Here is a 12,747-nt window from a genome sequence, read left to right as displayed (position 1 = left end):
AATGCACCACAATTTTTAAAAAACATTCCTTCAATAGACATGATAAAGTAGATGGGAGAAAGAAGGCAGGGCCTTAGCCATACACAAAGAATTATAGGCAACTAAGGAATACTGAGATCAGGAGAACTCATCTTCCCCAGGGAATAGCACACCAATTTGTTATCCAGTACCAAATGATCAGCCTTGAAAACATGCATACAAGTAGCATTATGCAGATTAAGTAGGTTATATTTAAGAATATATATGAATATGTATACATACATATGCATATAACAACAACTAATGGAAAAGGCCATGAAAGAGAACATAAAGAGGTTCATGGAAAGTGTTGGAGGGAAGAGAATTGAACATGATGTAATTATATTTTAACTTCAAAAATATAAGAATTAATAAAATATAAAGAAAATCCAAAAAAAGAAGTATGTAAATATCCAGAAAATCTATCCAGATTTTCTTGTGAGGTAAGTTATTAAACTGTAAGTTTGACCTTTTGTAAGAGATTGATGGTTCCTCTTCTGGTGATGTATCTAATTTTAGTATTTAAACCTTTATTACTGCAAATAGAGCCACCACCATACAAGTAATTATAGTAGTCTCAATCATTTGTTTAATAAATGTTGATTTTTTTTTGCCAGGAACTGGTGGTTAATCTTTACTGTCAACTTGACTAGATTAAGAATAACCTAGATTAAGAGATACCCTTCTGGGCATTTCTTTTAGAACATCCTCAGTGAGATTCACCTGAGATGAGAAGACTCACTGTGAATGTGACAGCAATAGCCCATGAGTTAAGGTCCAAGACTATGAAGATAGTGGAATGTGCTACTCCTTTTCTTTGTTTGTGAACTACCCAGAACCAAGCGAGTTTTTTCACCCAGGCACCAGAACTGGACTGGACCCTTAACCTGTGAGCCAAAATGAGTCCCTCCACATTTATGTTGCTTCATGTCTGGCTTTGGCCACAACAAGAAGAAAAGAGATTAATCTATTGTCCCTCTGAATTTTACTTCAAGCACACCTGAGGAGTTAATCATAAACATCAATATTGTAAGTAAATTAAAAAATTAAAAAATACAAGTTGAGTAATTTAGTTTTAGATAAACTATTTGTCAGTTATTATATTCTATTGATTTTCAATAAAGCCACAGTTTCATTTTCTAAGTATTGATGTGTTGCTGCTATGGAATTTTAAATTATATATTGATATAAGTGTATATTTTCAAGTTTCTTACTAACTGAAAATATTATTTAATATACCATTATTTTCTCATACAATATTATGATGTAATAAAATCCACAGTAGGAAGTCATTTTTTAAATACTAGACTCTAAATTTTAATATGAAGAATTTTTTCTTTTTGTTTGTAGTATTATTTTTTTAAATTGGTCTTTGAATTGAAAGGTCAATTAATACTTTTGAGTTTAAAATACATGTTGATCACTTGTTTAATACAGACTCAAGCATAAGTTCCTGTGACATCCAATTGGAGGGAGCCAGTGAACCATTCACATATTATTGGATACATTATAATTGCTGATTGATTTGTGAAAGGCAAGGAATTAAGTTAGGTTGGGGATATGAATATAAATAGTCTAGGATCTGGAGTTACAGACAGTTTATAAATACTACATGGATGCTGAGACCTGAAACTGAGGACTATTGAAGAACAGTTAGGCATTCTTAACTGCTGAGTCATCTCTCCAATCCCTCTATGTAGCTCATCACAGGATAGCCAAGCACTTGCTGCTACATACTCCAAATTGGTCCTAAACTTGTGATCCTCTTGCTCTACCCCTTAAATGTTGGGATTCTGGTGTGATACACAATTCTCAGATATGTAGGATATCAACAGGATGCTACTGATGATATCAGAATATACTGTCCATATTTCTTTTCAAGGAAAATCTTCCTGTACAGCCTTGGAAGTGGAATCTGTTGTGGGAATTTATTCTGCCAATAGCTTTAGGGTACAAGCATTGGGGCGTGGCTTCTTGTCTGAGTAGGTGACCACTTGAGGAGACCCAGTCAGGCTGTGAAAAGCAGCTTGCAGTTGGTCCCCATCTGTCTTGAGGAGAACAGAAGCTGGATCAGTAGTGATCACCAGCATGTCTACATTGCTTTGTATTAGTCAGTTTCTCCATCACACTCTTAATAAATTTACACACACACACACACACACACACACACACACACACACACACACACACCTCTATGGGCTCTTGTATCAGGGATCAGCATCATCCAGTCTCCTCTTCTTCATCCATACTGGATGCTACTAAGCTTTAGAGAGCCATTGTGCTCTCAATATTATGTACTCCTGATGTCAGAAGATCAGCTGACTAATTGAGGAGGAGTTTTAAAGGCCTGGCCATTCAACTTATGCCTCTGTAAAATTTCTTCTTATCAATTCTATACATTTTCATTTTACTAGATATTTTTCCTATAATAAACATTTTGCTGCAAACCTTGCCATTGGTATCTGTTTTTGAAGAACTCAACCTGTAACAGGAAAATATTACAATGATTGAACAGCCATCAGTGAAAGTGTAAGCTTGGTTGATTAACAATAACACAAATATCTGGATAGGGTATTTTTACCTGGGGACTCTTACTTCAACAAAACCACTCCCTTGTTCTCTAGTTTACACATATATCCTATTTCAGGTGGAGGACTGAGATTTCTTAAAAATAGTAGAAAATATATATTTCCCAAAACTTGATTGCAGTCTAGATTCCTAACCATTGTGTTTAGGTTTCCATATGTTAATAGAGTTAAATTACCATCCTGTCCACAGGCTCAAGTGAAAGCTACAATATAAACAAAAGACATGGAGACTGATGATAAAGATACCATAATCCCAAGGTTCAGAGTACACAAAAGGGAGGGAGCATGGAAGGAGACAGACAGATAGGAAGAAAGGGAACAGATAGGAAGGAGGGGCAATGAGCAACCTAAATTACAACTGATCCCTGAGGAGACGATTTGGAAATAAATGCTCCTACGAGCCAGGCTTTTGTGCATGTCTGAAAAGATGTGTTATGACGAAATTCTTCTAAAAGCTGAATATCTGAAGCTCCTGACAATGTCATTAAAGAACAGACCAGGTCAAGATCTCAGGTTAGTGGGGCTATGTAATGAATTTTCTCTTTGAGATCTTACAGGCACCAGGGCAGAGCAAAACGGGAAACAGGTATCTGACTCTTCAATAAGAGAAAAACAACAGTATTGTCAGCCAAGAACCTATGGATGATGATCCTGGGTCCTCTCCTACAGCCCTGAAGCCTAGCTTCTTTAGGAGTAACTTATGCCAATGTATATATAAAGAAGAAGACATCAAGTTAGGGTAAGGAGTTTTTGGTCAGGGCAAAGGGAAAGTTACTGAGGATAATGAGGAAAGTATATTTCATTAGATACATATATTAAATTCTCAATTATTATTATTAATAGTAATGCTAATAATAATAATAATAGCAATAGCAAATACAATACTAAAGGTAAATGCAAAGCAGAGTGTGAGAACAAACCAGAAGGTCAATGAGATGAATTGTGTGTTTCTCTTTCCTTTTGCCTTCCTGTATAAACTTTTAATTTTTCTGACCTCCATTTTTTTTTCAAGACAGGGTTTCTCTGTGTAGCTTTGTGCTTTTCCTGGAACTCACTCTGTGGACCGGGCTGGCCTTGAACTCACAGAGATCCACCTGCCTCTGCCTCCCGAGTGCTGGGATTAAAGGCATGCACCACCACCGCCCGGCCTGATCTCCATTTTTCTAAGCCTGTGATTTTCTTCTCTAAAATTATCTGTCTCTACTTTTCTCACATGTTGAAAGAGGTTACTTCCCCCTGCTTCTCCCAGTCCCAGGATCAGTCAGAATTTCAGAAAAGTCAGAATTTCTTCCTCACCACTCCTCAACTTTCTCTCTTCTTGTCCAGGATAATATCTGCTGCTCAACTAAGTACAGGGTATTATGTTTGCTTAAGAAAAACCTCCCTGTATTATCTTATTCTTTTTCTTATGGGTTTCATAAGAAAATATGATCACTTGACAAATCTCAGAGGGAATAATACAGATGTGTGTCAACTGCAATTTTTGTAATAACAAAAGCCTCAAAGTGAGGAAGGCATTCTCTTAATTTATTATACTTAGTGTTCAAAGCAAGACGAAGACAGAAATCATTAGCACCTTTCTTATAAAATGACAGCTATAAATCTTAAGAGGCTCCCCAGGTTTCAGTTAGAAAACAATAGTAGTGTAATAGCAACCAAATCTTGAAGAGTGAAGCCCCGTGATCTTGGAGACACATTTTCAATATGAAGGTGGGTCGTGTGAGTAATGTCTAAAAGTATACTAAAATATAGTTTATACAGCATGTGAGATGACTAGCCCACAACAAACATAAAAGAATATGGCCATATTTTCTCTGGATGATGCTAGGAGATGACTGCTTGTATCCAATGGTACCTTAGAAGTCTGAGTCCCAAACCATTTTTGGTATAATTAAATCACATCTGACTCCAGAGCCTTTAAATCATTATCAATATGCATGTATGGATTTGAAATGATAAAAAAATCCACATGACTATGTCTAATCAATTTTCATTTTTGTTTCTCTAAATAGGTGATATGTCATAGTCATACATCTGGCATTACCAAATAGTACCTTCAAGCAATTACCATAGTCTCTTTTATTGGATATGAATTATGAAATTATGAAACATGAATATATATAATGAAATATATATTATTAAATATATTTAATGAAATTCTGAATTTTTGAGAGTTTACCAGGAGCTAGAGTATTATACTGCTAAAAAAAAAAAAAGGTTTATTAGTTTTGGAGACACATACATAAAGGTCAGTTTTATGTCATTTTAAAGCCGCTTCCAACCTCTAGAATATTATCAGTTGGATAATCCTTATAGATTCAATAAATACTTCAATCCCTATATTTAACTTTTTTTAGGTATTTGTTTATATGCTTATACTATTTTAGACTGAGATATCCATAGCTGATTTTCAAACAATGCTTTGATGTTTTCTGACTTTCTAGGTCTCAATTGTTCTGGGAAATCTTTAGGTCAATTCTCAATACCCACAGGCAAGATGAAGAATATCATGAAAAATACTGTGTAAGCACCAACCTTGTCAGAACACTACTCAATTATAGGATTGCTTTCTTTATTTTTTTGGAGTATAGGATTAACAAAGACTTCATATAAGATGTACTCTTCATATATAGCTTATCTCTAGTGTACACTCTAGCCATCTTACAATGAACCGCCTTCTAGGTATGAGAGTATAGGATTTTAAAAGATTTTATCTAATCTTATCTCTAATGTACACTCCAATAATCTTACATATGTTGAGCTCTGAATAATGTAGAATTGTTCTTGATGTATCCTGTTTCTCCATACCTAGAAGGCTCCCAGGAATTATTGAATTACAATTGTTGTTGAAAAGCAGGACCTTGAACATCCACATAGCTGGTAATACCTTCAAAGAGAAAATCCCAAAGAACTGATTTTTATCAAATAATGTGGAAAATTTCCTCTGCAATGCCTGCAATTTGGCTCAATGCCTCCACCTGCCCATTCCTGCTCACTGGCTTCCCAGGTCTGGAGAAATTTCATCACCTGATCTCTCTCCCAATGCTGGTGGCCTATGTCTCCATACTCATTGGCAATGGCACCCTTCTTTTTCTCATTAAGGATGACCACAACCTCCATGAGCCCATGTACTATTTCTTATGTATGCTGGCAGCTACAGACCTTGGAGTAACATTGACCACAATGCCCACAGTGCTGGGTGTACTGTGGTTTAATCACAGGGAGATTGGCCATGGAGCCTGCTTCTCTCAGGCCTACTTTATCCACACTCTCTCTATTGTGGAGTCAGGGGTCTTGCTTGCCATGGCTTATGACCGTTTTGTTGCCATTCGCAACCCATTAAGATATACTACCATCCTTACAGATACTAGGGTAATAAAGATTGGCATAGGTGTATTGATGAGGGCTGGTCTATCAATCATGCCAATAATCATTCGCCTGCATTGGTTTCCCTATTGTCGATCCCATGTACTCTCTCATGCTTTCTGTCTACACCAAGATGTCATCAAGCTAGCCTGTGCCGACATCACATTCAATCGTCTCTATCCAGTTGTGGTTGTATTTAGTATGGGACTTTTGGATTTTCTGATTATTTGTTTCTCCTACATTTTGATTCTCAAGACTGTCATGGGCATTGCCTCTACAGAGGAGCGGGCTAAGGCCCTCAACACGTGTGTCTCCCATATCTGTTGCATCCTGGTCTTCTATGTGACTGTGGTTGGTCTGACATTTATTCACAGGTTTGGAAAGAATATTCCTCATGTGGTCCACATCACAATGAGCTATATCTGCTTTCTTTTCCCCCCTTTTATGAACCCTGTCATCTTCAGCATTAAGACCAAACAGATTCAGAGTGGTTTGTTTCGCTTATTCTCCCTGCCTTATTCTAGAACATGACTCTGATTATTTTCTGAGAACAACTACTGAAATTTGAACAAGCTGGCAACACTTCGTGCAGGAGAAACAAAGAAAAATATTTAATAGAAACCTATTTGATTGTTGTTTATTACTGATTTGACGTGACATAATATATTCACAATACTAAGCACTATGTAAAGATCTCACTTTGGTCTTAAGTGTTGTACTTAACCCATTCGGTTTGGCCAGCTTACAGTACATGACATGTATATTCATATATAGTCTTTGAAACTACAGTATACAAATATTTGGATCAAAAACATAACCTTCAGTATGGGTTTCTCATATTGGCCTTCATTTGTCTAGGGCTAAGTTTTGTTTTGTTTTTCTTTTTTTTTTTTCTTTTTTTTAGTATTTTTGTTCAAATGGAACTGGTTGCTGTTTTGCTATTTCTAGAAACTTTCACTAAATGAAATGAGCTACACATAGTTCTCAATTCACATGGTTACTCTAGGAAAAACATGTGCATGAAAGTCTGCCCAGTTAATATTTTGATAAACAAACATTTATAAAATAAGAAAACCAACAATAGAAATTTATGACAGGAATATAGTTCTAATACAATAATCATTATCTAAGTTTAGTTCCAGACACTGCTGAGTAAAAGTAGGGCATTTTTACTTAGTAAAGATGTATAAAAAGTCTTTTGTAGAGAACAGCACATGTAATACTAGATAGAAGATCTTAGTACACAGAGTTCCAGACCTTGATGTGGCTGGTTGTTTCCTAGGGTGGAGAGGGAGGGAGAGGGTAGAATCAATGGTTGTAACTGAAAGATAAATGTTCTTTTCTGACTCAAACATTTCTTTTAAAGTTGATTTTGATCTCTCTTTAAGCATAAGCAAAGGGTGGTTGTGATTCTGTGGCATCTTGAAGGACAAATATTTGCTCAGTTTCACTCATAGCCACCCTAGTCACAATATCCAGGTAATGAAAAAAAAAAACTTAAACATCTGCAATAGATGAAGTCATAGTGAAAATGTGTTACATATACATAATGGTGAATACTGTTCAGCTAAAAATAAAATGAAATCATATCAATTGAAGGTAAATGAATGGACCTTGGAAAGATTATAGTTAGTGAGTTAACACGGACTCAGAAAGAGAAACAACACATATTCTCTCCTCTGTGATTGCTAGCTTGAAATCCTCTGATATAAGGTTTTTTTGTTTTGTTTTGTTTTGTTTTTTGTTTGTTTGTTTTTTTTTTGTTTTGTTTTTTGTTTTTGTTTTTTGAGACAGGGTTTCTCTGTGTAGCTTTGCACCTTTTTCCTGGAACTCACTTGGTAGCCCAGGCAGGCCTCGAAATCACAGAGATCCGCCTGGCTCTGCCTCCTGAGTTCTGGGATTAAAGGCGTGCACCACCACTGCCTGGCATAAGTATAGTTATTACCCATTATCAAAGAAGCTTGTACTTTACAGCAAATGGAGACCATCATAGAAAACCACAAATGGACACAATGAAGATATCAAAAGTTTGTAGAGAGCTCAGCACCAGTGGATATATCTACATCACAGCTTGCACATTTATGGCTAGAGAACACCAAAAATACCAGAATACCAGAAATTTTTGTGAAAATCTCCTATAGAAATGGCTGTTTAAACAAGATATAAGCAATAGCTATATAAATGGACATATTAACTGTGGTGATATTTTATTTGTGCTTTAATAACAAAGTTTGCCTGGCAATCAGAGGAAATAACAAGCCATTTTAAGTAAACAAAGAAGTCAGGCAGTGGTAGCATGCGCCCTTAATCCTTTCATTTAGCTGGCAGGATCTCTGTGTGTTCAAGGCCACACTAGGGAATAGAGCCAAGCGTGGTGACACATGCCTTTAATCCCAGTACCAACCATAGAGGCCTGGAGGTATGTACAGACAGAAAGTGACAGAGTTGTGTTGGAAGAGGAAGTGAGGTAGCTGGGCTAAGACAGCCAATGAGAGGGCAGAACAGCAAGGCAATAAAGGTGAGGTAGACAGGAAGTAACTCACATTTGGAAGCTGCCCAGTTGGTAAGGTAAGTTTAGCTGTGGCTTTCCCTATTTCCCCAATTTTTCTTTAAGGATTTAACCCCTATATTTGGCTCCATTTTTTTTTTAATAAGTCCATTTAGAAAATTGTCTATAATTACATGGAAGGAGAAATTTTTGCAGGATCACATACCTAGACAAAGAACTATAGGCAATTAATAACTTCTGGTAGAAGGAGAATTAGCCTCTCTTAGGGTTGAACTCCATTGCTGTTTGCCCAGTGCAGATTGGTCAGCCTTGAAACCACAGAGATACAAACAACAAAAAAGGACTCAACAGAACAAAAACAATTTTAAAATATATACAAATTAGAGAGACAATCAACTAGAGAGTGAAGGGCATGGGACTCATTTGAGGGAAGGTAGCTGGGAGGTTCTGCAGGCAAGAAAGGAAGTTCTGTAATTATATTTCAATTAAAAACATATAAAGGAACCTGTATCTGTGATTCAAATGATTTTTTTTTATATTTACCAAACACATTCTTATTAGCAACATAAAGTACTAGCTAGCATCATGGGCTCCAAAAAGCCAGCTCATGTACCAGGGATAGATCTTGATCCTATTGTCAGGGGCCCTTTGAAGAATTCCTCTTCCCTCTCATTGATTGGACTCCTGGAGCTCAGCCTGGTGCTTGGCTGTGGATCTCTGCATCTGCTTCCATTAGTTACTGGATGAAGGCAGGGGAGGGACTTAGTATGGCTTAACTGAATATACCAGGCTTTGCTGACTCCCCTTGGGAGGCCTTGCCTTTTCAGAGGAGGAAATGGGGGGGGTGGATTGTGAGGGAAGGCTGGGGGAGAAAAAGGAGGAATGAGAGGATTATCTGTGGTTGGTATGTAAAATGAATACCAATTTCTTAATGAAGAAAGAAAAGAATTAAGAAAAAGTACTATCATCATAACATAACATTAAGTGCTGAGTTGTTCAAGTCTGTTCATATCTTTGTACCCTATCTGTGGACTCTGTCACCCTGGCCATGTTACAAAATGGTGATAATTTTACAGAACTTCTGGAATTTATGAATAACTTAGAGAAGAAATCCAAACAACAGTAACTGTGATGACTGGTTTTATGCCATCCTTTCACAAACTAGAGTTATCTGAAAGGAGGTGCTTCAATTGAGGAAATGTTTCTATAGTATCTGGCTGTAAGGCCTTTTCTTAGTGTTTGATGGGGAAGTGCCCAGCTCATTGTGAGTGGTGCCATCCCTGGCATGGTGATCCTGGGTTCTATAAGAAAACAGGTTGAGGAACCCATGAGGGGAAAGCCAATAAGTAGCATCCCTCAATGGCTTCTGCATCAGCTCCTGCCTCAAATTTCCTGCCCTGTTTAAGCTCCTGTCCTAACTTCTTTCAGTGATGAACAGTGATATGGAAGTGTAAGCGAATAAACTCTTTCCTCCCCAAGTTGCTTTGGTTATGGCGTTTTAATCCCAGCAACAGAAACACTAAATAAGACACCAACCAACAAACCAATCAAATGATAAAAACAAATATCATATCTGATCAGTCTGTTAATGAATTACTTCTTGTTTTATGTTTGCTTATGTAACTTGGCTATATGTTTGCATTTTTTGTATAAATGTTGTATTTTTCCTTTTTATTCTGGTTTATTCTTTATACAGGGCAGGCTAACATGGGTCTAATCACCATATTACAAGATTTTCCAGTTAAGATTATATTTAATCAAAGTATCATTTTGAGTAAATTGATTGTTGAAATTTGAAGAGACCTGGATATCTGTGTGCATTCTGGGTTATTCTGACTCTCTCTCTCTCTCTCTCTCTCTCTCTCTCTCTCTCTCTCTCTCTTTTACTTTAAATGTTTTCCAAGGTATAGATAATATAAATTGCAGCATCATCAATAACATAAAAATTATCCTGGCTTAGATAAACCTCAGTAAGGCAAGTGCTTTCCCAGCATGTTTATGCCCTCGGTTCAATCCTTATCATCTCATAAAACTTGATATGGTACCGCACATCTGTAATCCCACCACTTGAGATGTGAAACCAGGAGGACCAGGAGTTCAAGATCATCCTCATCTACATAGCAAGTTTGAGGCACACCTGGGATACATGGGAAGCTATTCCCCCTAAATCCTCTTCCCTCAGGAAAAATCCTCTTCCCTTTAATCATACTGGAAGGTACTGGGTAAATTTCCAAAGGATGGAAGTAACCACTATGGTGCTTCTAATGTGCTTATGAACCATATCAATGACCAGCATAGCACTAAACTCTAAGGATGCAGTAGTGACATGAATACCTTGGTGGTAAATAGCAGCTCTCTACTGGGACTTAAGAAGACCTACTCAACAGGCAGGAAATCATTTCAGGTACTGGAAACTTAGCCAACTAACCAGGACTAGTAATGTCATGGATCATGGAGGAGACTTTCCAACCATAACCTTTCTAAACCAGCATAACCCCTAACTACATTCTAAATATATACTTTCATACCCACAGATATGTGTAGTTTTCATTCCTCATCAAGGAAACTTCTCTTTACAATATCAGTGGGAGACCATAAGAGAAAACTATACAAGATCAAAATTCAGAGTTGTGGAGTGGATCCTAACTAATATATCCACAAAATGACTCTTACTCCCAAGTCTCAGGGATCACAGTGGAAAGGAGCGAGGAAAGATTTTAAGAGCCAGAGGAACAGAAGGTTTGTTGTGACATTCAATTTTCTAAAAGTGTCAAAAGCTGCATCCATGACATCTCACCAACATGGCTACCTAAACATACCTGAACATGGATGACTCAAAAAGACATGCTAATGTAAGATCTGAAACTGCAAAACTGGGAGGGTTGGGTGGAATTTTAGAAACTCCCTGATAATGGTGGTACAATGCCTCCCCCAGATAAGATATTCTATTAAATAAAAGCCTATTTCCAGGTATGTGATACATATGTTTGAGTTGTTGGTTAAAGGGGTCCCATGGACCTCCTCAAATACTACAGGCTATTGCCATTGCTCTTGGTTACCCTCCAAACCTTGACAGTAGGCCTTTCCATGAAGACATCAAGTACATGTGCCATAGACATAGGGCACAGAGAAATCAAACCAGTTATACCTGGAGGCATTTTCCCTACTGGATACCGTTTTTAAAGCCAGAAGTTTCTATTTATGATACAATGGGGTAAATATAAACAAAAGTCTTATGAGGATATGAACCCTGAAGACTATATGATAAGACTTGCCTGGCAAGATATGCTCAATTGTGTAATAGTAGCACAAATGTTGTGGCAGTAGCCAAATATTTTTGGGTTGAATTTAACATAGAATTCATACCTAGCACCATTAACTGTGCCAAAAGTCCCATGGATGTATAGGTAGGGGAAAGTGGTTGAATATAGAGGAAGATTTAGAACACCCTATCTATGAAATTCCCAAACAGCATAAGATACATAATAAAAATAAAGTTTACATAAATAACTTGTCCCATTCTTAGTGATATCACATGATTTTTTTTTAACCTTTAAGTTATATAATTTGACTGTATAGACACTAAAGATTTGCTCTGGGAAGGACAAATTCACAAACTATACCAGAGCTTTGGAGTATGCAGGGTTAACAAAGCAGTGTTGAGGAATATTGCATTGCTGTGTGTTTCAAGCTGTCCCAAACCTCTTTTCTCTTTATTGTTATATCCCCCAAGGAGGGCACCTACCTCTGAATTGAGGGGCCTCCTGAGCATTGGGATAAACACATTATCAGCCCTAGACACCAACTTGATCATATGTTCTCCTGTGGAGGAAATGATTATTCCCTGGTCTCATAGAACATAAGACAACAGTAAAGATAAGGAAATAAAATCAAATGGGAAAGGCAGATCCATACAGATTCCACTGGCATTGTATATCTAGATGAAGCCAATGGGAATTTGATTTGGTAGTAAGGAAACAAATATTATGGAATGTTTTATTGCTCAGGAAGAATATTGACAATTTTTGTTGCAGGATTATTTCTAGTTTTGTAAATCATTGCAGAAATAATTTGGATAAGAGCCAGTCCGTGGAGGAAATTGAAGTAAATGGAGATCGGAAATACCTTTGAATAAATCATTACCTGTGGAACCTTAGGTGATTAAGACTCAGATGGAAAAAAAATCTCTTAATGCTTCTGAGACTGAAGAAGATGCTACAGCTTCTGATCTGTAAGAATTTATTGTGCCTTTAGTGGATTTTTGTG

At 37.0% G+C, this 12,747-nt stretch overlaps 1 protein-coding gene across 1 annotated transcript; it reads left to right on the top strand.

Annotated features, from left to right (window-relative positions):
* The first annotated feature begins 5,555 nt into the window (after window positions 1-5,555).
* LOC118587693 (olfactory receptor 51B6-like) lies at window positions 5,556-6,503 on the top strand. Its single transcript, XM_036194100.1, has one exon. It carries the CDS (start codon window positions 5,556-5,558, stop codon window positions 6,501-6,503), a length of 948 nt encoding a protein of 315 aa, XP_036049993.1.
* Window positions 6,504-12,747: the final 6,244 nt, after the last annotated feature.

This window comes from Onychomys torridus, chromosome 1 (assembly GCF_903995425.1).
Source record: "Onychomys torridus chromosome 1, mOncTor1.1, whole genome shotgun sequence".
In the NCBI taxonomy this organism is placed as follows: domain Eukaryota; kingdom Metazoa; phylum Chordata; class Mammalia; order Rodentia; family Cricetidae; genus Onychomys; species Onychomys torridus.
The sequence above is the reverse complement of the archived record's forward strand: the minus strand, read 5'-3'. Positions and strand labels throughout refer to the sequence as shown.

Bases quoted from the DNA above. Each gene is read 5' to 3' on its own strand.
- LOC118587693 (XM_036194100.1), top strand. From the start codon at position 5,556: ATGCCTGCAATTTGGCTCAATGCCTCCACCTGCCCATTCCTGCTCACT.